This window comes from Astatotilapia calliptera, chromosome 6 (assembly GCF_964374335.1).
Source record: "Astatotilapia calliptera chromosome 6, fAstCal68.1, whole genome shotgun sequence".
NCBI lineage: Eukaryota > Metazoa > Chordata > Actinopteri > Cichliformes > Cichlidae > Astatotilapia > Astatotilapia calliptera.
The window spans coordinates 24,398,160-24,420,371 of NC_137427.1; the positions used below are offsets into that span (position 1 = coordinate 24,398,160).

General features: G+C 40.6%; 2 protein-coding genes across 3 annotated transcripts in view; one reads left to right on the forward strand and one right to left on the reverse strand.

Annotated features, from left to right (window-relative positions):
* The window catches only part of tbck (TBC1 domain containing kinase), a 58,987-nt gene extending 37,862 nt beyond the window's left edge, over positions 1-21,125 (reverse strand). The window contains exons 1-22 of one of the 2 annotated variants that reach the window (XM_026171221.2): positions 20,980-21,125; positions 20,451-20,650; positions 19,282-19,354; positions 18,970-19,084; positions 18,786-18,859; positions 18,080-18,221; positions 17,939-17,999; positions 17,780-17,841; positions 16,258-16,319; positions 15,990-16,138; positions 15,305-15,443; positions 15,106-15,205; positions 14,762-14,811; positions 14,501-14,630; positions 14,262-14,360; positions 14,125-14,187; positions 13,899-14,025; positions 13,683-13,733; positions 13,499-13,582; positions 8,423-8,508; positions 5,485-5,521; positions 274-435 (exon numbers count right to left, since the gene is read on the reverse strand). In XM_026171221.2, the coding sequence (XP_026027006.1) occupies positions 274-435; positions 5,485-5,521; positions 8,423-8,508; positions 13,499-13,582; positions 13,683-13,733; positions 13,899-14,025; positions 14,125-14,187; positions 14,262-14,360; positions 14,501-14,630; positions 14,762-14,811; positions 15,106-15,205; positions 15,305-15,443; positions 15,990-16,138; positions 16,258-16,319; positions 17,780-17,841; positions 17,939-17,999; positions 18,080-18,221; positions 18,786-18,859; positions 18,970-19,084; positions 19,282-19,354; positions 20,451-20,643 (2,059 nt within the window). In that variant the 5' untranslated portion in view covers positions 20,644-20,650; positions 20,980-21,125. Of the gene's footprint in view, positions 1-273; positions 436-5,484; positions 5,522-8,422; positions 8,509-13,498; positions 13,583-13,682; positions 13,734-13,898; positions 14,026-14,124; positions 14,188-14,261; positions 14,361-14,500; positions 14,631-14,761; positions 14,812-15,105; positions 15,206-15,304; positions 15,444-15,989; positions 16,139-16,257; positions 16,320-17,779; positions 17,842-17,938; positions 18,000-18,079; positions 18,222-18,785; positions 18,860-18,969; positions 19,085-19,281; positions 19,355-20,450; positions 20,655-20,979 lie in introns of both variants that reach the window. The other variant, XM_026171220.2, reaches the window with a different exon arrangement.
* Positions 21,119-22,212, forward strand: part of aimp1a (aminoacyl tRNA synthetase complex interacting multifunctional protein 1a) — a 28,410-nt gene continuing 27,316 nt past the window's right edge. The window contains exon 1 of the mRNA XM_026171222.2: positions 21,119-21,528. Coding sequence (XP_026027007.1) covers positions 21,527-21,528 — 2 coding nt within the window. The 5' untranslated portion in view covers positions 21,119-21,526. The remainder of the gene's footprint in view (positions 21,529-22,212) is intronic.

A 22,212-nucleotide genomic window follows, 5' to 3' on the forward strand; every position in this document is an offset into this window, starting at 1 on the left:
GCACATAAGTACTCTGAGAAACTGCCTCCTAGAAATGCACGCTTCTTTAAGATGGAAACACTTCGAGTGAGATTTTAAAAAAGGCAGAAAAAAAGTGTTTTTGTTTGACTTTTCTTTGCTTACATGAGAGATTTTAAAGCTTTTCGGGAAACTCTCATATATACTGTTTGGCTGTAGGTAATTAAGTAACACTTGTATGGAACAGAATTGTAAAGAGGGAATAGGGAAAGTCTGTGTAAATACACGGATGTGCATACCAGATGATGTTCTTACCTGGCAGGTCGGAGAAGAGCAGGATGCATTCATTGAAGCCATTAGCCAATAGGCGGTCCCTGAGTTGCTGCAATATAGCTACGCCAATACAGAATGGGAATGAGGAGTTACCCAGGAGCAATGTGTCCCACAGGTGGAAGATCTTGTGCAGTGGAAAAACATCTGTATTGTGGGTACATAAAAAAAAAAAAAAAAACACAACAAAGACAAGATTTTACAAAGTAAGTGAATATGAGAGTGCCTGAAAAGAAACATGCCTCCAGAGATGCTCAATGGGATCCTGCAAATGGGACAATACCATGTAGCATGCACACAGTGAGAAATAGATAATCAGTTTGTGTATAATGAGGATAATTTGCATGTGCACAGTGCGTTTACTTAACATGGCTTTATGGGTTTAAAACGGGGAGCTCACTAAACAAAACTGTGCACTGTCAGTGCTGCCTGGAGGGATATTTGATGTGGGGGAGGCAGCTGGAAAAATGTTTCAAGGTGGGTGTTGTTGTGGAAAAATGACAGGAAGAACATCAGGGGGCTGAGGAGCTTTAGAGCAAGAAACCTGCACAGGTTATTCCAAGCCAAATAAAACCACATCCTGATAATACGTCTCAGAGCAGTTATTATTTCAGTCACATTACTCTCAGTGTTTTAAAATTTAAGGTTTCCCTTCTGTATAGATTTATGCATGGGAACCAGCATTGTCCACCTGTTTATATCATCTCGGGGGTTTGTTAAGGTGGATACTAGGCAAGCTGACATGCGTGTGTGTGTGTGGGCAAAATGTGACTGTGGTGAGAGCTGTGAAAATGCCTCGGAGGATCTGCACCGCATTAGCAGTCAGCCGAGTTGGCCGGTGCATGTGAGTGACAGTCAGTGTGTCTGTGTGTGAATGGAAGATGACCCTCCAACCTTGTCTCATATTGGATCGGGGACATTAGCAGTCAGAAGGGCACACCTCGTGAATACTGGACTCACACACAGCCTCAGGGGGAGGATAAGGGTTAAAAGGGTCACAACTCACACTTCCCACACCAGAACTGGTATCTGTGTGTGTGGTTTTAACTGAAGATGTATCACCGAGCAAGGTGAAGGGTTCAAAAACATCAGTGGATAGTGCACATGCAGACTAATCTGGCTTCAATTAGTGTAAATTACAAGTTGTGTAATGTCTGTAACAGTCTGCACACTACCACAGCTCTAGTGTAACGATCAAAATTTATATCGACAAGGTAGCAAGTTATTAAAACAGTTGCTGTAAATGACGGTTTGCCTAGAGGGAAACAGGTTAATTGCATATCATTTAATTTTGGGCCCCTGTTAATATGATCTTTTTTCTGCGCTATACCTGCACTCAGTGAAAGGATCAAAGTGTAATGCTGCCATCCGCTGACAAACCTCATGCTGGGAGCATGCCAAATCCCCACCCCCCACAAAAATGTTTGAAAAAAATGTCCCTTTAATAATAATGATGATAATAATATATATGTTTGATGCTACACCGGTAAAGGAAGCATACATATCACAACTAAAACACAAAGATATCTGCCAACCACCTGCATCACTGTGAAGACTGCAACCTGCTAATTTTACACTAAAAATGATTTTTATGAACATTTTCTTTTCCTTTTAATCTAATGCTTAATATTGCTGATCTAAATATCTACATCTAGATCATCCCAAAAGGCTAATAAGACTCCAATCATTTGGCAGTAGTTCACTGGTTGATAAGTTATGCATTTCTTTTGAAGTACATCAGAAAGTGAGTTTTCACCTTCTCTGTACTTGTTGAAGTTTTACAAAGGCCCCTTTATCATGAGGCCAACTTCAAAAACATCCAGATCAGCACTATCAAAAATTTTAAGACTATAATAACTTTCCAACTCTCTCAAAGTACAAGTTTATAAGGCCACATCTGCAGTAATATGACTTTCATATTAATTTTAAACGATCTCGGTCCAAATTAGCACTTCAGGACCCTTTTCTGAAATAATGCCCATACATACTAATGCATACAGTATAACACATCTTCGGGCATGTGTGAGCTGGTCTGAACAGAAAGTGGACGATTAGTTGCTTTGTTTTTCAGGGAAGCGCATGTAGTGACTAACAAGGGTTTGACCTTAAAGAAAGTGACTTAATCTTGTGTTTGTGTGTACAGAAGGGCCAGATGTGTTAAAAGCATTAGCAAACTATTAGCAAATAACGTTTCTTAGGTGGTGTCCTTTGCATATTTATCCATGCTTGCAGTGTATGCACAGTAAGTACACACCCTTGTCATAGTGACCAGAGGAGACAGTAGATGTCCCCAAGCTCCTCAGACATTGTTTCTGATGTTTTTGATTCTTTAGGAAGTAGGGCTGTGCGATATGACCAAAATCTCATATCCCGATATAAGAATTTTATCGTCCCGATAACGATATAAATCACAAAAATGTAACATTTTCTGTAAATTCTGTGAATCTCGGGCAGCTCGACTTGCGGGAAGTGTTTTCAGCTGCGCGTCATGTAGCTGGAGTCGAGTGTTTTACCAGATGCATGAAACGATACATTTTTAGACACAAGTTGTAACGGCCGCCGTTTTCTTTGTGAGTATTTATTACACGGCGTGCTGCGGGGAAAAGCCTGTTCTAACGTTTGAGTCTAAGGTTTACTTTTTAGCACCTGGTGGCTCTTTTTTATTTCTCATCCGTAAATAATCTGCTCTTTCACGTGATTCCGTTTATTTTGAAAAGTCTAAACAGGATCTTGAGCTTTATTGTGAAAGGTTTATGTGGAACATAAACAAGCGGAATCGCGATGGTGTTACCGTCGTTGTTGCTAACGACAACGCATAAAAATAGGCGCTTGTCCGTCAGTAGTGTGGTTATATTAAATCGTCGGGATTTATATTAGAGAATGTTTCTGACGTTATATTGTTGTCTTTTGTTGCAGACACCAAGTGCCGAGGTCCTGCCTCAACCTCCTTCAGACCAATTGGTGAGTGACACACCCACTTCATTCTTCCAACAGGTTACACATTATTTTTTTGTATTTGGCATCAAGTATATGTGTCAGTTGGGCCTAGTGCATAAATGAAATGCACTTTAATTGTACTAAAACAATCAGTTTTAGTCGAAGTTAACCAAAACCAACATTAGCATTAGGATAAAGTAATTGTCTATACCATTTGTTAGTCCAAACTTTCCCTTAAAGCATCAGCTTGATCCTGACAAAATTTGATATTTTTGTCGTTTTACACATGTTTTTGTCAAAATAAGCTCCCGCTGATCAGTTTACATGATTTAATTTCTGGGGAAATAGATGGCTTTACATCAGTGTTGGGTTTAGAGCTTTTATTGACAACAGCAGGAGAAGTTAGAAGTCAGGAATGTGAACTCTACACATGTTCAGTCGTCATGTCCTCATATTGTTTTAAGCTGTGAAGGACAGGAGTGTGTTTAAGTAGAAGTCCTCATATGGTAGGACCAGTGATTGTAGTGTGTGTGTTACACTGTCCTCATATTGTTTTAAGCTGTGAAGGACAGGAGTGTGTTTCAGTTGCCTTCCTCATGTGGTAGGCCCAACAACTCTAGTGTGTGTTACACTGTCCTCATATCGTTGGGTAGCAGAACCGTACAGTGTTAAGTGTCTATAGAATCTGGTATAAGGAAGTCAGATTCTTCTGTAATAATATTCACTGATACAAATATGATCTGTAGTTAATTAAATATAAGAGAAAGAGAGAAGTTTAAGAAATTAATATAGCCACTGCAGTGACCATCAAAACGATGAAAAAATATTGCTGTAAACAGTTTATTTTGCGACACCACGAAACAAACGATAGCGTAAAATGAAACGATAGACGTTTTTATATTGTCATCCGATATATATCGTTATATCGAACAGTCCTATTAGGGAGGTTAGATTCTTGTTTTGTTTTTTTACTCTACCACCTGCATCCTTGGTGCCCTTAAAACTGGAAGACACTCAGAGGTAAGATGGATTATACAAAATCCAAATCCAGCCCACCAAAACAACGTAGAGATACCATTAATAAATATAGAAGAGTTTTTTTTTAAAAAGCATCATGCTCTCCTCAAGGTTCTCTTGAGGGAGGCAAGCATGCCAATAATTGTTAATGCATTTTTTATCATTTTTCAAATCCATATTCATTAAAGGATTTTTATTTTTATCATCCTGGAGTCGAGCGCCTGGGATTGATTTTGTTTGCTACATCCTACCCGTGTTCTACCACATACTGTATTCTTTCCTCTGTCTCATATCACCTCTAAAATATTTTCAAGGCCTTCATGTACAAATGTATTATTGATCGCTTTAAATTCATGCACTCTAATCAATACTTTTCCAAACAGTCGTCACTCTAACTGGCTATTTTATCTTTATTTCATGAAATACTTCAAGCAAAGCTGGATGTTTATTTAGCAAGTTTGTATTCTTTACACAGACAGGCAGAATTGCAGTTGTAACTTCAGATCGTTAGTATGGATTTTATACATTCTGGGCAATTACTTTATTATTTATTCCGACGTTCTATTTCATTATTAAATGACTTTACTCTGTGCAGGCTGAAAAAAATGTACTCAAGTAAATCAGGTCCTTTCTCTGGCAGATTTTATAGATTCACTGCAAACCCAGCTCAGCAAAACAACTGCACCTGAACTGTGAGCTGTCATATTTCATGTTATAAATTACTAAGTAATAACTGAACTCCCCTCATGTGAGATGAAATTGAAAGTTCTGAATAAAGCCAGCAGTGGTTGATAGTTTTCATCAGAATATGTGTTTTTTGTTCTTTTCTCGCTTTGAATACAACACACATTTGAGCAGCTGATTTATCTTGTTGGTCACAAGTTGGATTTTTTACTATTTATCCGGATAAATACAAAATTTAAAAAAAAAAAAGAAGAAGCTGTGCCGGTCAACATCTCAGCTGATGCCGGACTGAGCGACTCTGTTCTTTCCCTACAGGACTGGAATTAATTAGCAGCGATAGTAAAGGTCACCATGACCAAAATAAATTTAAAAAAAACCTACAGAACTCGAAATTTGAGCCAATGACCTTTTCAGTCCTTTTTATTTGCACTCAGACGAAAAGCTGACTTCAAATATCCTGTGAAAGTTTTTGATTACACTCAGTGCCACATCAAGCCAGGGCATTGTGGGTGAAAAAAAAAAAAAAAAAAAAAAAAAAAAAAAAAAAAGAGTACTTACGTGTAAACATTGTTAGGAACCAGGGAATAGCATAAAGCTGTGCGGAAAAAGAAAAGAGAAAAAAGATGATGACATAAGCATAACTTATACATTGGGGAAAATAATAATATGATCCCCTCCTGAATTTTTAAGTTTGCTCACACACACATGGTAATAAACAGTCTTTAAGTTTTATGGTAGTTTCATTTTAATGGAGAGAGACAGAATGTCAACTAAAAATCCAGAAATAACACATAACAGCATGAATTTTGGCTGCCACAGGTTGTGTGCCCATATTGCACACAGATTACAATCGATTGATCGATTATTCAATTATAGATAAGTTGTTATATGTAAGTACACCTGTCCAAACAATTCATTTCGTGGGTAAGACCAAAGAACTGTCAAAGGACGTCAGGGACAAGACTGTGAACCTGCACAAAGACCATCAGAAAAAAGCTTGGAGAGAAGCTGACAAATGCTGGTCCAATTATTCAGAAATGGAAGAAATTTAAATGATTTACAGAAGACTTGGGAGAATAGGGCTGGGACCAGATGAAACCAAAATCGAGCTCTTTTGCATCAACTCATCCTGACTTGCTGGGAGGAAGAAAAATGCTGAGTATGACCCAAAAAACACAATCCCCACGGTCAAACACAGAGGTAGAAACATTACTCTTGGACTTTTTTCTGCTAAGTTTACAGGATGACATCACCACACTGAGGGGCCAAAGGACAGGGCCATCTACTGTACCATAAAAAGAAAAGGCAAAAAAGAAAAGCTGAAGCTTTGAGCTGCCAAGCAGCAAGTAAGAAAAGGATTTAGAGAGTCTCTGTCAAGAGGGGTGGGCTAGAATCCCTCCTGAGATGTGTGCAAACCTGGTGACCAGCTAAAAGAAACGTCTGACCACTGAGCTTGCCAACAAGGGATTCTCCTCCAGTTGCTATGTTCTGCTTGGGGATAAAATACTTATTTGACTCTCATTCAATTAAAATGAAACTAGCACAAAAATTTAAGACTGTTCATTTCTTTGGAAGAGAGCAAACTTACCAATTCAGCAGGGGATCACATACAGCATTCATGTGTGCGTAGTATTCAACACATCAACTCAAAATAACACGCTAAGACTCAATCTCTGAGAAAAGCAGCACACATGGCTGTGAATCTCCACAGCTAAGAAACCGTAACAGCAATAAAGAGCAAACTGCTGACTTTGGTTATAAGTCGACGGGAAAAACGCTAACAATGAAAATGAATCTCAATATACTGATCTTGTCATTTGTCATTCATCCTTTCTTTCTCTCTTATTTACTCTCTGCACTTCCCCGGGAGGAAAAGCATAAAATTGAAATGAAATAAGGCACACAGACAGATACAGACACACACACTACGCCATTAACCAACTGTTCTAGCAACTGCCAATTGCTGGCCACTGTCACCAAGGCTTTGTAAATTTCAGCGGCAAAAGCTCTGGAGCAGCAACAGCGGAGTTATCTCAGCCAGTTTACTGATTGCTAATTGCGAGGGAGCTGGTGACTGTTCAGTGGACCTCTTGTGTGCCTAAGTGTGACGAGACGGCCACTGCACTCAGAGTCTCATCCTCAGCCGCAACAGCCCAGCAGCAGGACTGCGAGTACAGCCAGATTGGATTAGCGTAGGTGTAAATGGCAGACTCAGGAGAGGCGATGTAGCCAAAATTGAAAGTGGCCCTGAATTAAACCACTGGCAACATGCAATTTGACTCTGCTGGAGCGGAGTCCAGGAACTCTGCAGCATTTCCAAAGATTACTTGTGGTTTCTGCATGTTTGCACAACATTTTTGGTTTTTTCTTTCTTTCTGAAAGACAAAGTGTGTTGAACTAGCCATGTTCCGGTTTGCATGTATGAGAAATCCATTCATACTGCAGTGACATTCGGCCTTTTAGTGCAGATGGATTTACTGCCTGAGTAAAACAACAGCTCAGAGTGTGCTCTGCAGTTCACAAAGGGAAAAGGGATTTATTATATATAAAGTCTGATTACTGGGACTGAAATCAAGCATGAAAGCTGTATCAACAAAGAGTGTTCCAGTATTGCCCTGGCCTAACAACAAAAGCAAGCATACAAAGTCCCCTTTGAAATGGTAGTACTGTACATGCTCTAAATGACAACCCAGAATGATAAGCAGTTTTTGGAAGGCCCAAGTCTGAACAATGAAGGCGCAAAAGACTAAAATAATTACAACAGGGCATCTGTTTAGCATAAAAACATGTTTAAACAGCCAAAAAAAAAAAAAGCAAAATCACCTGCAGGCTACATTTTTTTCTCCATACACTTTCATATTCTGACAATCAACAAGCACAGTTTGGTGCTTCACTTGCTCCATTTTACAGCTGCAATATCAGACACTGAGGAAATAGAGACTTAAATCCCTGACTCCTCTGTGATAAAGACCCCACTTTTCATCGGGTAACGTCTCAGAGGCCGGGCTGTGGATGACACACATTCATCAGCACACAAACTGAAACCCTGGAGAGACGGTGGAGACTTTAACCTTGTCACTGTCTGAGCAGAGCCGTAAGAAGGAAAGCAAAGGGCGAGGAGAGGTGGCGCAAAGTAAGAGAAATAAGGTAAGCCTGACAGAGGACAATCATTAAGTGTGCCTTGCAGACATTAGCCGCTGTATAAATCATTACCAGCGGACTATGGGGAAAACTTGACCCTGGCCACAAATTCTGGAAACGGGGATGTGGAACAAAAAATGTCATTGACTATGAAAAGATATACGTAACAATCTATGGATGGTCATTTTCTTTGTCCCCTGGCAATGAGACACTAAGAATATTTTTGTACTATTTTTGACTTGCCATTAAATATACATTTGCAATAACAAAAAAATGTTAATAACCAGGCATGTCCTACACTGCTGACTTTTATTTTCATCACTCTGCCAGAACACTTGCACTCTTGGTAACTTACATCTGGGATGAAGCCAATCTCATTTAGATGGTTGCTTAGCTCTGGGTCATGGAAGGCAATCATTTGAGAGAAGACAGTCAAGTACTCTGAAAAAGAGGAAAAAGGTCCATAAAGAGTGTACTGAGTAGTTTGAGTGTTCAGGCGTGAAGAACAGTAGGTCTGACCAAACAAAGCTCTATAGTAACCAGTAGAAAATACAACCAACAGTGTTGAGCCACCTCTCGTTTCTTTATAGTTTGCAAGAAAAATTAAACATAGGTGCAGCAATTTATTGAAACATATGCAAACATAAATGAAATAAAGTATATAAGGTGATTTTTTACAATTTTAATGAGCTTGAAAGTCAATATTCCCTTCAATAGGCAAGGCAAGGCAAGTTTATTTATATAGCACAATTCAACAACAAGGTGATTCAAAGTGCTTTACAGAGACATTAAAAAAACGAAAACAATAAAAAGCATGATTTAAAATTGATTAAAAAAAACAGTAGATAAAATCAGAACAGTAGATAAAATCAGTAGTTAAAATATAAGTTTTGAAATTTAAGCTTAAAAGTGTGGATTTGGTGCTTTATTCAAATGCAGCTGAGAATAGGTGAGTCTTCAACCTGGATTTAAATAAACTGAGTGTTTCAGCTGATCTGAGGCTTTCTGGGAGTTTGTTCCAGATATAAGGAGCATAAAAGCTGAATGCAGCTTCTCTGTGTCTGGTTCTGACTCTGGGAACTGATAAAAAACCAGATCCAGATGACCTGAGGGATCTGGAAGGTTCATACTGGGTCAGGAGGTCACTGATGTATTTTGGTCCTACACCATTCACCAGTGGGAGCATGTAAATGTTAAACAGAAGGGGTCCCAAGATGGAACCTTGTGGTTCTGTCTAAAACCTGACTGGAAGGCGTCATAGCAGTTATTAGGTAATAGCCTCCCCACAGTCAAAATCTCAACATTACTGAAGCAGTGTGGGCTCATCTTGACAAAGAAGAGAAGAAAAGGCAGCCAACATCCAAAGAAGAGCTTTGAAATGTCCTTCAAGAAGACTGGAGAACTATTCCCAACGACTACTTACATAGAATAGAATAGAATAGAATAGAATAAAATTCAACTTTATTGTCATTGCACATGCACAGGTACAGGGCAACGAAATGCAGTTTGCATCCATCCAGAAGTGCTTTAGTGATATAGATATATTACAATATATATTAGCAATAATATAGATATGTAAGTATATTACAGAAATGGGTCTATTATGGTATGTTATAATGTACACGGTATGAAGTATGTTGTGAATATTCTATAACTATAAGTATGTACAGGCTGTAGTGAGTACAAGCTATGTACAGGATATGAACAGGATATAAATATGAAAAACTATACAGAATATGAAATAAATAACTTTACAGAAATCTGAGATATAGAGTTATACAGAAATGGGAACTATGCAAGTTGTAAACAGTTGTAGGGTTAAAAATTATCGTATGTACAGAATGATTATTTACAGAGCTATACAGTAGTGCAGTTAAGATAAGTGAGATATGTGGATAATTTCTACAGAGGCTATATAAAGTGCTAGTGGTTGTGAGTGGTGGTTCAGTTCATTTTATTATTGTGTGTTTGAGGGTACAGTTGTCCATTGTGGGTGTGTGTATGTTCAGTCCATGTGTTAACGTGGGTCAGATGTCAGGAGGCAGAGTTCAGGAGTCTGACAACTGTGGGGAAGAAGCTGTTCCGGTACCTGGTGGTCTTAGTCCGGAGGCTCCTGTAGCGCCTCCCAGAGGGCAGGAGGGTGAAGAGTCCATGTGATGGGTGACTGGGGTCCCTGATGATTTTACCAGCCCTTTTCAGACACCGCTTCCTGTAGATGTCTTTTATGGCAAGAAGTGGTGCTCCGGCGATGCGCTGGGCAGTTTTCATGACCCTCTGCAACGCCTTCCGGTCCGAGGCAGAGCAGTTCCTGTACCAGACTGTTATACAGTTGGTCAGGATGCTCTCGATGGTGCAACGATAGAAGTTCACCAGGATGTCTGAGGACAGGTGGTTCTTCCTCAGAGTCCTCAAGAAGAAGAGGCGCTGGTGAGCCTTCTTGACCAGCTTGGAGCAGTTGGTCGTCCAGGTGAGATCCTCGGAGATGTGGACTCCCAGAAACTTGAAGCTGCTCACACACTTAATGTGGATGGGTGGATGTGGGTCAGCATTCCTCCTGTAGTCCACGATGAGCTCCTTGGTCTTCTCGGTGTTAAGCAGCAGGTTGTTTGTGTCGCACCACTCAGCCAGACGATCCACCTCCGCCCTGTAGGCGGCCTCATCGTTGTCACTGATGAGGCCAATCACCGCGGTGTCATATGCAAACTTAATGATGGTGTTGGAACCATCAGCCGGTCTGCAGTCGTGGGTGAAGAGGGAGTAGAGGAAACGGCTCATCACACAGCCTTGTGGTACACCGGTGTTCATCGTGATTGTAGATGAGCAGCGGTTATCCAGCCAGACATGTTGGGGGCGGTTGGTCAGGAAGTCCAGTAACCATTTGCAGATGAGGGAACTGATGCCCAGGTCTGTCAGTTTCCTGATGAGTTGTGAGGGGTGGATTGTATTGAATGCTGAACTGAAGTCTATAAACAGCATTCTGGCGTAGGTGTTGTTGTTGTCCAGGTGTGAGAGGACAGAGTGCAGTGCGATGGAGACTGCATCCTCTGTGCTCCTGTTCTGGCGGTATGCGAATTGGTGGGGGTCCAGGGTGGGGGGGAGACAGGATTTGAAGTGTGCTAGGACCAGCTGCTCTAAGCACTTAGTGATGATGGGGGTGAGTGCTACTGGGCGGTAGTCATTGAGGCAAGATGGGTTGGAGTTTTTGGGTATCGGGACGATGGAGGTGGATTTGAAGCAGGCCGGTACCACAGCGTGGGCTAAGGACAGGTTGAATATGTCTGTCAGCACTCCTGCAAGCTCCCCAGAACACGCTCTGAGAACACGCCCGGGGATGCCATCAGGACCTGCAGCCTTGTGGACATTGATCCTGCTCAGCACCGCTCCTACATCGGTGGGGGAGAGAGTCAGAGGTTGGTGGTCTGGCGTCACGTCTGCTTTGGTTGTGGTTGTGGGGTTCCCTCGCTCAAAACGAGCATAAAAGTTGTTGAGCTCGTTGAGGAAGGAGACATCAGAGGATGCGGGGGAGGGTTTAGTGGTCCTGTAGTCTGAGATGGTCTGGAGTCCTTGCCACATGCGTCGGGGGTTGGAGTTGGAGAAGTGTTCTTCTACCTTCTTTTTGTAATGGTGTTTGGCTTTTTTGATGCCCTTCTTTAGATTAGCCCTGGCTGTACTGTAGGCGTGTGCATCTCCTGACCTAAAGGTGGTGTTGCGGGCCTTCAGGAGGAGACGAACATCCCGGTTCATCCAAGGCTTCTGGTTGGGGTACATGGTGATACATCATGGAGAAGCTCACGGCTCTCCAATGGGAGATTGAGAGGCCAGTGTTGGACTGTTAGAACAGCTTTGAAATTCATATGAGCTGTTCGCACTAAAGTAAAAAGCACCATCACTTCATGCGGATACCCTTTCGGCGCCAGCTGCGGTCGCAAGGCTGCAGCCGAACAAAAACACATGCTGTCCTCCCAGGAGCCCAGCATGAGTAGAGGTCTCTTTTTTTCCCTCTTGTACTTTCCCATTGTAGTGTATATTTCAGTGTTTTTTTCTGTAACGCTACCGAAACCACATCGAAAGGAGCCAGCTGAGGTGGTTCGGGCATCTGACAAGGATGCCCCCTGGGCACCTCCTGGGTGAGGTGTTCCAGGCATGTCCCACCGGGAGGAGGCCCCGGGGCAGACCCAGGACACGCTGGAGAGATTATATCTCTCGGCTGGCCTGGGAACGCCTTGGTATTCCCCCGGATAAGCTGGAGGAGGTGGCTGGGGAGAGGGAGGTCTGGGCCTCTTTGCTTAGGCTGCTGCCCCCGCGACCCGGCCCCGGACAAAGCGGATGAAGATGGATGGATGGATGGCTACCGATCTCCGACCTGTATCCTCATCTGATGTCTGTGTTGTGTGTGTAAGGTCGGAGGGGGGGGTCCTATTTCACTGCAGGGCAACCGGCACGTGGCAAATAAAGCCTTGATTGATTGATTGATTGAAATGTAAAGCAATCAGACTAAGAGAGTTCAGGCTGTGCTGAAGAATAAAGGTGGTCATACCAAATGTTGACTATTGACTCAGTTTTTTCCTTATATACTGCATTGCTATGTATATTTGTACACGTTTCAATAAACTGCTGAACCTATTTCTCTTTTTTCAAGCAAAATATAAAGAAATGAGGGGTGGTGCAGTATTGTTCATCAAAGAAAAACATACACAAACGTGACTCAGAAAAGCTTGAGTGTAGTAATTCCATCAAGTGAATCAGTTTTATTGAAATTTAGTCAACTCTTATGTGTTACCCACATGTTGCTCGTACTCTCCTGATCCACTTTTCAGCCTTTCTCAACCTCAGTACATAGTGAATGTAAACTCATGCTGCACAAAGCTGTGCAAGCCCCATTTCTTCACACAGTTCATCTACAAAGGAGCTCTGACCAGAAAGATAAACATTAGACAGCTCTCTCCAGGGCATCTAGCAGGGGAAGAAATGATAATAGTCACATTCCCCATGGAGTTCAAGAGGTGTATGGTGCAGCTGTTTATCAGTCACGTACGAATTGCCTGTGACATTTCTCTGCAGGCACTTGCAGTTTCATTTGTTTCCCTATCTCTAAATGATGCGACTCAGCTGCAAACTCCATTAAGAAAGACTGAAATTAGTTTTCAGAGCTTAGAAGCAACATGGAGCCAAAATTTAATCAACATTGAGCTGACGGGCTGATGCTCAGTGCCAGCCGATGATAATTTGCTTTTGAACTTAACTGAATGCTCAGACAACGTTTAATGCTTATTACTTAACTTGCAGTTGACTACATATGATAACCGGTAGAAATGACAACAAGTAATAAAATAATATGGAACAGCGTCTGCTCGAAGAATGAAAACTGAATATTTCATTAGTGCGTAAGTAACTCTCTGAGTTGTGCGAAGATTACTCAAGTATAGCTTACCTTGGATCACATGAGAGTTGTCCTTCAGAAAAAAGTTGTACAAGTACTTGGGGATGAAGGCAGACATGCAGGCATATGCCAAAGCTGGGAAGAGAATCAGATAAAAATGAAAGTATGAAAAGTATGAAAATAAAATGGAGATAAAATACTAGTTAGCTACTTGAGTTCACATTAAAAGTCTTGCCTTCATTGTTGAAATTCAGATATAGAAAGGGGGCACAAAGCGAATCCAAACCTGAAGTGAAAATCAAGTCAGAACAGCTCATGATCTTCACACAAATTTAACTGTAGGGTCAAGAAATTTAACAAGGAATTTGAAAAGTGTGGCATGACCACCACCTAGTGTCTATTTATGTACAGTACAATAATAAATAGTGCGAGTTACAAGAGAATGACTGACCCTGCCAGTAGACCAGGTCAGGGTGAGACACCACCCACGCTTTCAACACACGTCTGAACTTGATGTGGCCCTGGGGAGATGACAGCAGCTCATCATATTGGTGGCACCGTGGGATGTCCACTTCAATCTGTAAGCATGTGCACGAAAAGACAAAAGAGATTGAATGAAGTTAGATTAAATCCACTTGTATACACGGCGTAACATGCATTTTTAAACAGCTGTGTACCTGTCTGTCAGTTGGTATGGGAGTATCCTTGTCTATACCTTCATATTTAGCTTGAATGTCACCCTGTGCAAAAGAAGGAGAGTAAGCGGTACCACAAACAAATATAAAAATGCAACTTTTCATGATTTATTTTGTACCTCAATGCCCAGCAAGCCAGCCCACGCCAGCCCTCGTACAAGTGGGGGAATGTCCACTCTGGCTTCTTTCCACACTAGGGTCTTCTTGTACGGGTAGGCCTAAAGTCAAAGCAATACATTATTGAGTCCCAGTCTAACAATAACACGTTTAAACAACAAATACTACAAATACAGGACAGAAACTGAGGAAATGCTTTTGCATGCTGAGTGCTGCATATGAATTTGTATGGAGCCCAGACCTTGAGCAATCTGTCAAAGAGGATGATGCGGATGAGCTGGTACTCGGTGTCTCTTTCACGGATGATGAGTGGCAGCGTGACGGCGGCCGACAGTTCATTGCTGCTGTTGGACTGGGGCAAACTCGACTGTCTGGAGGAGGGAGAAATAAGCAGAGGGGGGGTATGACATTTCTCAAGCTAAAATAAATGATGAAGTAAGGTGTAAAATACTAAAGGGGAGGAGAGGATGACAAGAGCAACTTCAAGATTGAGAGCACTTACTCGTCTTCGAGGAGAGGGTAATAGGCTTCTCTGGCTACATCTTTCAACCTCTGGGGGAAAAAAAGACCACTTATGGTAAAAACAGTAACAGAAGTTTATAGTTTCTATAAATATCTAGTCTCTATAGTAATTTATAGTTTCTATTGCAAGTGCAATTTTACTGCAGTTGCAATACAGCAAGGCAACATTAAAAGATTTTGTCAACTAATAAAAACACACTTATTAATACAGACGTACGAGTGGCATAATGACTGCAGTTGTTTTCAGTATATCAAAGGAAGCCCAGAAGGCTGCAGATAGTGCAGGAGTGTTCATAAAGAAATGTACACATTTTACGGTCTTACATTTCTGAGTTGGCACAGAGACAGCGTCACTGTCGTGTCATCGAGCAAGAAACTCCGATCCCTGCCCTGGCCAAACGTCTCCCCATCCTCCAAGACGAAACTGAAAAGGAGATGCAATCAAGATGCAGACAGGCTCAAAATTTAAATAAAAACTGCCAACCGCTCAGTCTTTTGTGTTTGTGCATATGTTGTTTTATACTTGGGCAGTGTGGAGATCGGTGGTTTGGACTGAATGATTTCCTGGTTGGTGAGCTCCTTTTCTAGGTCTCCACCTGCCAGACACCACAGATGATAAACCTCATCTATGGCCCGCTCCGACAGGTAATCCTCATCGTTGTCTAATAGCACACACACAAACATATACACACACACAAAAAGAGTAAAAACCCAACAGGCACAGGTGGCTCTACAACATATGAAAATAAATGGTGAAAGTAGTGACTGTTTGAAAAGGAAATGACACTAATAAAGTCTTTTTTTTAATTATTTCATCTGGCCTGCAACAAATAAAATAAACAGCGTAAATCTAAGGAAATCGCTTCCAGAACTAGAAAGCAGGAAAAAACAAAACTTTCTCATTTCTACTGTCAAGATGTTCTCGACAGTGGAAAGCTGTTGGCGTGGTGAAGAGAAAAGAGAGTTTGGAATTAAATACAGGACTGTATGGTATGTGAAAAGGAGGATAAAACAATGCTACGACTTTATTAGTAAAGGAACACTTAATTAAAGCAATTTCTGGATAATCTGTTCTGCTTTAAGAGTGTTTTTAAGGTTTTTAATCAAAGGAAAGTAGTTCGACATATGGTTTGTGTATGTCCGACGTTGTTGTGTGTTTCAGTGTCTGTGTAAGTCTGCATATTTGTTTGTGTGTAAGTGGGTAAGACCTTTGCAAAGGTCACTGATGTCGTCTGGGAGCACCAGATGTGCACAGCGCAGGGATGAGGAGAACAGGCTGACAGGCTTCTGGAAGGGTGTGTAGTGGCAGGAGATGCTATTAAAAACAGGGTCTTGCAGTAGTTCTGCAGGGGTTGGCCTATATTATGTATAAAAGTCAAAAGACATGATTATCATGACACCAAAAAAGATTTTCTTTTTAACTTAATGTCTAATGACCTGCAATAGGATATGAAATCCAACAGAAACTGGATTTACCTTTTAGATGGAAGAAAGGTCAAGCACTTCCTTAATAACTCAAGAACACTGTCAGGCAGCTCCTGTAAATATTATACAAATATGATCAACGCTGTCATAAATGGAACAGACACACCGCATTGATGCTTCCCAATAAGAGTCAAGAAATATTAGTGAGCATTTGCACAGTTGTTTAAGAGTGTCCATCGCCAAGACAACCTGGTTAACCTAGCAGTGTTTTCCATGGTGGAAGAAACCAGAACTCCAGGATAATGACGTGTACAAGCACTGAGAGAACATGCAAACTTCACATAAAAGGGCCCTGGCCATATTGAAACTGCTTCCCAACTTACATTATGTCACATTTTCAAATATAATAATGCATGAAATCTCTTTCTGTTTCTTTGTTTCTTTGTCCATAAACTCCTAAAAATCCATAAAATCTACTACCCTTTCAAAAAAAACTTTTTGTGACATTAAGTACAAGCCAAACAAAACCGTAGCATGAGCATGTACTAGTTACAAAACTTCTAGGGATTTGCATGTAACAGACAGTGCTTAAATAAGCCACAGAGTGTGCAGAAGACGTCAATAATGACATCTGCAGAAAAGACCATTGCTGCTAACTTTCCCTCAATTCAGGATTTGTACAAATCCAGAATCAGGAAACGAACAGGCAATATCACTGCAGACCCATCACACCCCACACAAAACCTGTTCTAACGCCCCTCCTCTGGTAGGCGCTACAGAGCACTGTACAACTAAACAAGCAGACAAACACAGTATCTTTCCACAGTCCGTCACTCTGATGAACACTTAGAATGGTCACATAGTGTCCGTACATAAACATCCACCATACCTGCTGCTGGATGAAAGCATACTGTATATACTGTTTTTGTTTGTCTTTTATATCCATTCATCATCATACATACCTATATAAGATATTTTTGTTTGAATCACAAACTCCACCATTTATGTAAAAAATATTCAATAATTATTTGAGTGAAATCAACCACCCAAACAACTAAAATAATTTAGGTGAGTAAACAACAATATTTTTAGACTGAATATATGTACAATCTGGTTCGTGCTGTTTTGATTTCAGAACCTACATTTAGGTATCCAATTAGCATGAAGATCAAAGACATCAAAACACAGCCAACCTAGAGATAAATGTAGGTTTTACACGTGACTATAATACTGTGATGATAAATCCAACTTTAATGACTCTGTATTTTTATCAGAAAACAAAAACCTAACTGCCCATCGTCACAACATTTGTCTGCATGATTCATAAGTAGGCTTATTCACGTCGTACTCAGATCACGCCTATATTTAAACTTCTCTTTGATTTCATCTGCAAACGCTGAAAGTATATCTTGAATAGTTGTGACTTTAATGTGTTGACAAAATCTGGCCATAGACAGACAGAAAGCATTCAAAATGTCTTTTATGGAGTTTATGTTATAGTAGGTTTCACACACACACATACAGACAACACCAGCTATGACATTGCTGCCGGTCAAACAGACATTAGGTTTACCTTAATGGTATCCAAGCAACCATGTTCCTCAGCAAGGACAGTGACAATGTCATCCATGCAACCTAAGGAGGACAAACAACATCGCCACTTAAGCCTAAACGAGACTAGAGGCACAATTTTTTCTGTGCTCTGAATAACCCAGATGACCTTTGTACTCACCCAGGGTTAAAATGAATTTCAGCCTCTCGCTTATATCAATATTCTGCAGGAGTCTTCTGCCCTGCAATTGATTCGATTTTAAGATGGAATTTCTAAACAAAAATCCAAAATCTTGCATGAATGTTTATTAAGAATTCTTACCGCACACAATTCAAAGAGCAAAATGCCGAGCGACCAGACATCAGACTTTGGTCCCGAGGGCAGAGGAGCTTCATCACGGGAAGGGTCACTGGGGTGGAAGGAGCCCTGAGCGATCACCTCTGGAGCAAGGTATGATGGGTACCTGAGGCAAAAATGACAGAGCAGATAAGTATTGCACTTTTATAAGCCTCAGAATAAGACAAATTATAAACAGCAAGTTAATTAAGGCTTTAAACCCCACAGGGAATTTGCTGAATTTCTGTTTTATATCTAATATGACATCTTCTTTATTACTCTATGTAAAGTGTTGTTATTGTTCTTGTTAATAAATGATGTCCAAACAGCTGTTCCTCAAAGCGAAAGCTGTTTGTCAGTTACATTTATTGAACTTTCAACACCAAATGTTTCATGAAAGTCACAGGAATGTGCCATCATTTCTCTTCTCAGTCTGCAAAAGGATATTACACAGATACTTGGTAGAACATGAAGACCTTTGGATTGTGATCAAAGCCCAAAGATCTGTTACAGTTCCTTAATCAGGATGCCCTAAAAGCTGGTTTCTGTGAAAAAGGATATGAGCCAATTATGCATCATTTTTACGGTCAATTGCCTGTTTTTTGTTGAGTAACAGAAACCAGATATGCGTGAAGACTTGACCCTTTACACTGAGCTAACTGAAGGAAAAAAAGAGAAGAAAAGGACATACCCAATGGGAAAATCCACATCTGCCCCGTGATCAGTCATGTGATAAAGGCCGAACTTTGCCAGCTTGACGTTCCCCTGCAAAGACAAGCTCGACATTAGAGTGCAAGACCTTTTTTTCCAATTTCTTTAAAACTAGACAGTAACTCAGGCTAGCGTAAACCTGATGACTTTGATAGAAACAGTACCTTGCAGTCCATGAGGACATTGTTTGGGCCGAGGGCTCGGTGCACCAAACCATTTTTGTTCATAAACTCCAGGCCTTCAAGAACCTCATAGGCTATTTGCAGCACCTTTTCTGCACTAGCACAAACAGAAACCTTTTTTATTGTTAATGCGCTGAAAAGTGTACATCACATGAAAAACCTTATGAACAATAAGGTTTAAAGGGAACTGTTCAAAAGTGAAAGTAAAGAAAGGTAAAATAACAATGAATCATTCACATCAGTCACATTCACATTTTTTGTGTATTGCTGTCTGGTTAGTTTTGGTCGTTTTACCTGGGTGCGTTTTCTGGTTTTTGGAAAATGCTTAAACAGTTCTCATAGTGTTCAGCAACAACGATCAGCCGTTCTGAAGAGCAAGAAAAAAAAGATAATGATTATTAAAACCAGCAATAGGGTCACTATTGATAATACACCTGGACTAATTCGAAATCTAGCAAGAAGGATAAAAGGTTGAGATACAAATACAATCAAGACTTTTGCTGTCGGAAAGGCAAATTTCAGAAAGAAAAACAAAAAACTTCTGGATTTGTATTTTCCAAATGTTCACAACCATTATGTAAGGATGGTGTTTGAAGGACTCCTTAATGACATACTATGTAGTACATGTCATGTTTCCCACTTGTAAATACATAGATATACATTCAGTGGCCACTTTGTTAGGTACAACTAATTAGAAAAACCACATAGCAGCAAATCAACACATTTAAGCATGTAGAGTCAAGCCAATCTACTGAAGTTCAAACTGAGCGTCAGAATGGGGTAGAAAGGTGACCTCAGTGACTTTGAACATGACAATGGTTGTTGGTGCCAGATGGGCTGGTTTGAGTGAGTGGCAATTCTCTGGGAGAAAATTCTTTGTTGATGTCAGAAGTCAGAGAAGAAAACTCTAATAACGACTTGGAGCATCACTGAATACGCAACATGTGGAACCTTGAAGCAGATGGGCTTACAGCAGCAGAAAACACCAGGTGCTAATCCTGTCAGCAAAGAACAGGAAACAGGCTACAGTTTGCACAGGATAAGCAAAACTGGAAAAACGCTGCCTGATCTGATGAGTCTCAACCTTCAGATGGCAGGCTCAAAATCTGACATAAACAACATGAAAGCATAGATCCATCCTGCCTTGTATCAACAGTTCTGCCTGGCTGGTGTATTGGTGGTGGTGTGGGTAATATTTCCTTGGCACACTTTGAACCCCTTTGCTTACAGCAGAGTCATGTGCTTTATAGGTATTCCCAAAATTCATAAATCATAGCAAACATGTATCCAACACAAGCGTGTCATTAAACATGTTATGTGTCACCACTTTAGTAAGTTCTGTACTGAAAGCCCAAATTAATAGCTTCAATTTAGATAAGTTGTTTAAGTGCTTAATATGAAATGTGATGACAGGTTACACATTTTTATTTTAGCACTACAAGAGACAAGACAGAAAGCCATACCGTGCTTCCCTCTGGAAATGTCCACATACTGGCAGAGTCTGGGGTGAGTGATGGTTTTGAGAATCTGGAAACGTCCCAGGATTTTGATGGAGTTGGGAGTCAGAGGGAGTCCATTGCTTCCACAGACATCATGTGGAAGAGCTGAGGCAAAGAAGGTAAAGGCTCCTAGCTGGGCGTCTTTAAGGGAGCGCATTGTGCCACTGGCTTGAAAAACAGATAAAGGGAAACAGCAAGGGGAAATTATGCGTAAAACATGAATGAAAGAAACATTAATCAATACGGTGATGTGGTATATTATCCAACTTCACCCTTAATGTAATTCAACACAAAACTGAGGTAAAGCCCATGATTGGAGCAAAAGGGTTAACACTGACTTTGTTATTGCAACACACTTACACCAGTTAGTTAACAGAAATATCGTTTCGGAAGCAAAAGACAGAGTGCGAGAGGGCAACGATGCTACTGAATGTATGAAGTTATGAAAATAGCTGTTATGTCAGATGTGGAGCCGTCGTTTAGTATGCATTACCTCAAAAAATGCGTCCTCTCTAAAGACGAAGCTGCATAACCATGTAAACGAGTAACCTGAAATTATTATTGAAATGAATTATTTTTCCTGTTTCTGCGACGCGATGAAAACAGCTGAGCGAACGTGATCGACGACGTTTATTTCGTGCGACGAGGGGGGGGGGCGCACAGAAAATACTTTGCACGAGCGAGACAACGGTGTTAAAATTTCATCAATGAAAAAAAAAAGACAGAAAAGTCACTGAAGAGTAGTTTTATATGTACTTTTCCTGTTTGTGGTCTATTTTTTTTAATCTGTTAATTATACACAGGCAATTGCCGAGACAACTTTAAGGCTTCCCTAATGTCCGAGCTATAGAACATATGGCTAGCGACAGCAAACGGCTAACTGCACCTGCTTCCTATCCGTATGCTGCTGCGATCTACACAGTGGGGCCTGAGCTGGCGAATCTGCGGCTGCCTGTTTGCTAGCTCCGTTAGCAAGGAGGGATAGCAGCTGTCACGCTCCCCAGTTGAAATCGTGCTGGGTTTGCTGCCGCTCAGAGTTCATGTAAGTTTAAAAAGGCTCTGTGCTATATTTTCTGTTTCAACCCACCATTGTTGTATTTTTTATTGTCAATGATGTCTAACCCGCGCTTATACTAAGTAGCTTAACTACACGAGAGCTAGCCTAAAGTGGAGTTTATTCCCAAGTTGGTCGAGAAAACTGGAGCTGAACCGGCTAATATTGTAGCTTACCTCCTAACTGATGCAACGTTAGCTCATGTTAAGCGCACAATAGTGAGCTGTCACGAATACACAGTTAATCCAAATATAGGAATAAACACACCAAAGTGTTTTAACATTTTCATTTTGTTGTAATGCTGGTGACCTTTACTGTTCTAACACGGCAGCCATGGTTTTATTTTCATTATTTTACCTTTTTCTTAAATCTGTAAAGTGAATTTAACTTTATATACATACATACATACATACATACATACAAATAGTGGGATTAAAAAAATCTTCACAATAAGAAAAATAATTTTTGAGTTATCATATTAAACCCTTAAATGTATGGGGCATTTGAGATATATGGGACTTTTGAAATTCAGATCATTGCTTGTATTACATCGTTATTTTTCTGTAGCATATTAATAGTAACAAAACCAAAGCAATACAGGATTAGTTTATGATCATGTTACAATGTAATGGTCTTGATTTTGATTGGTTTTGTAATTCTTGAATATTAATG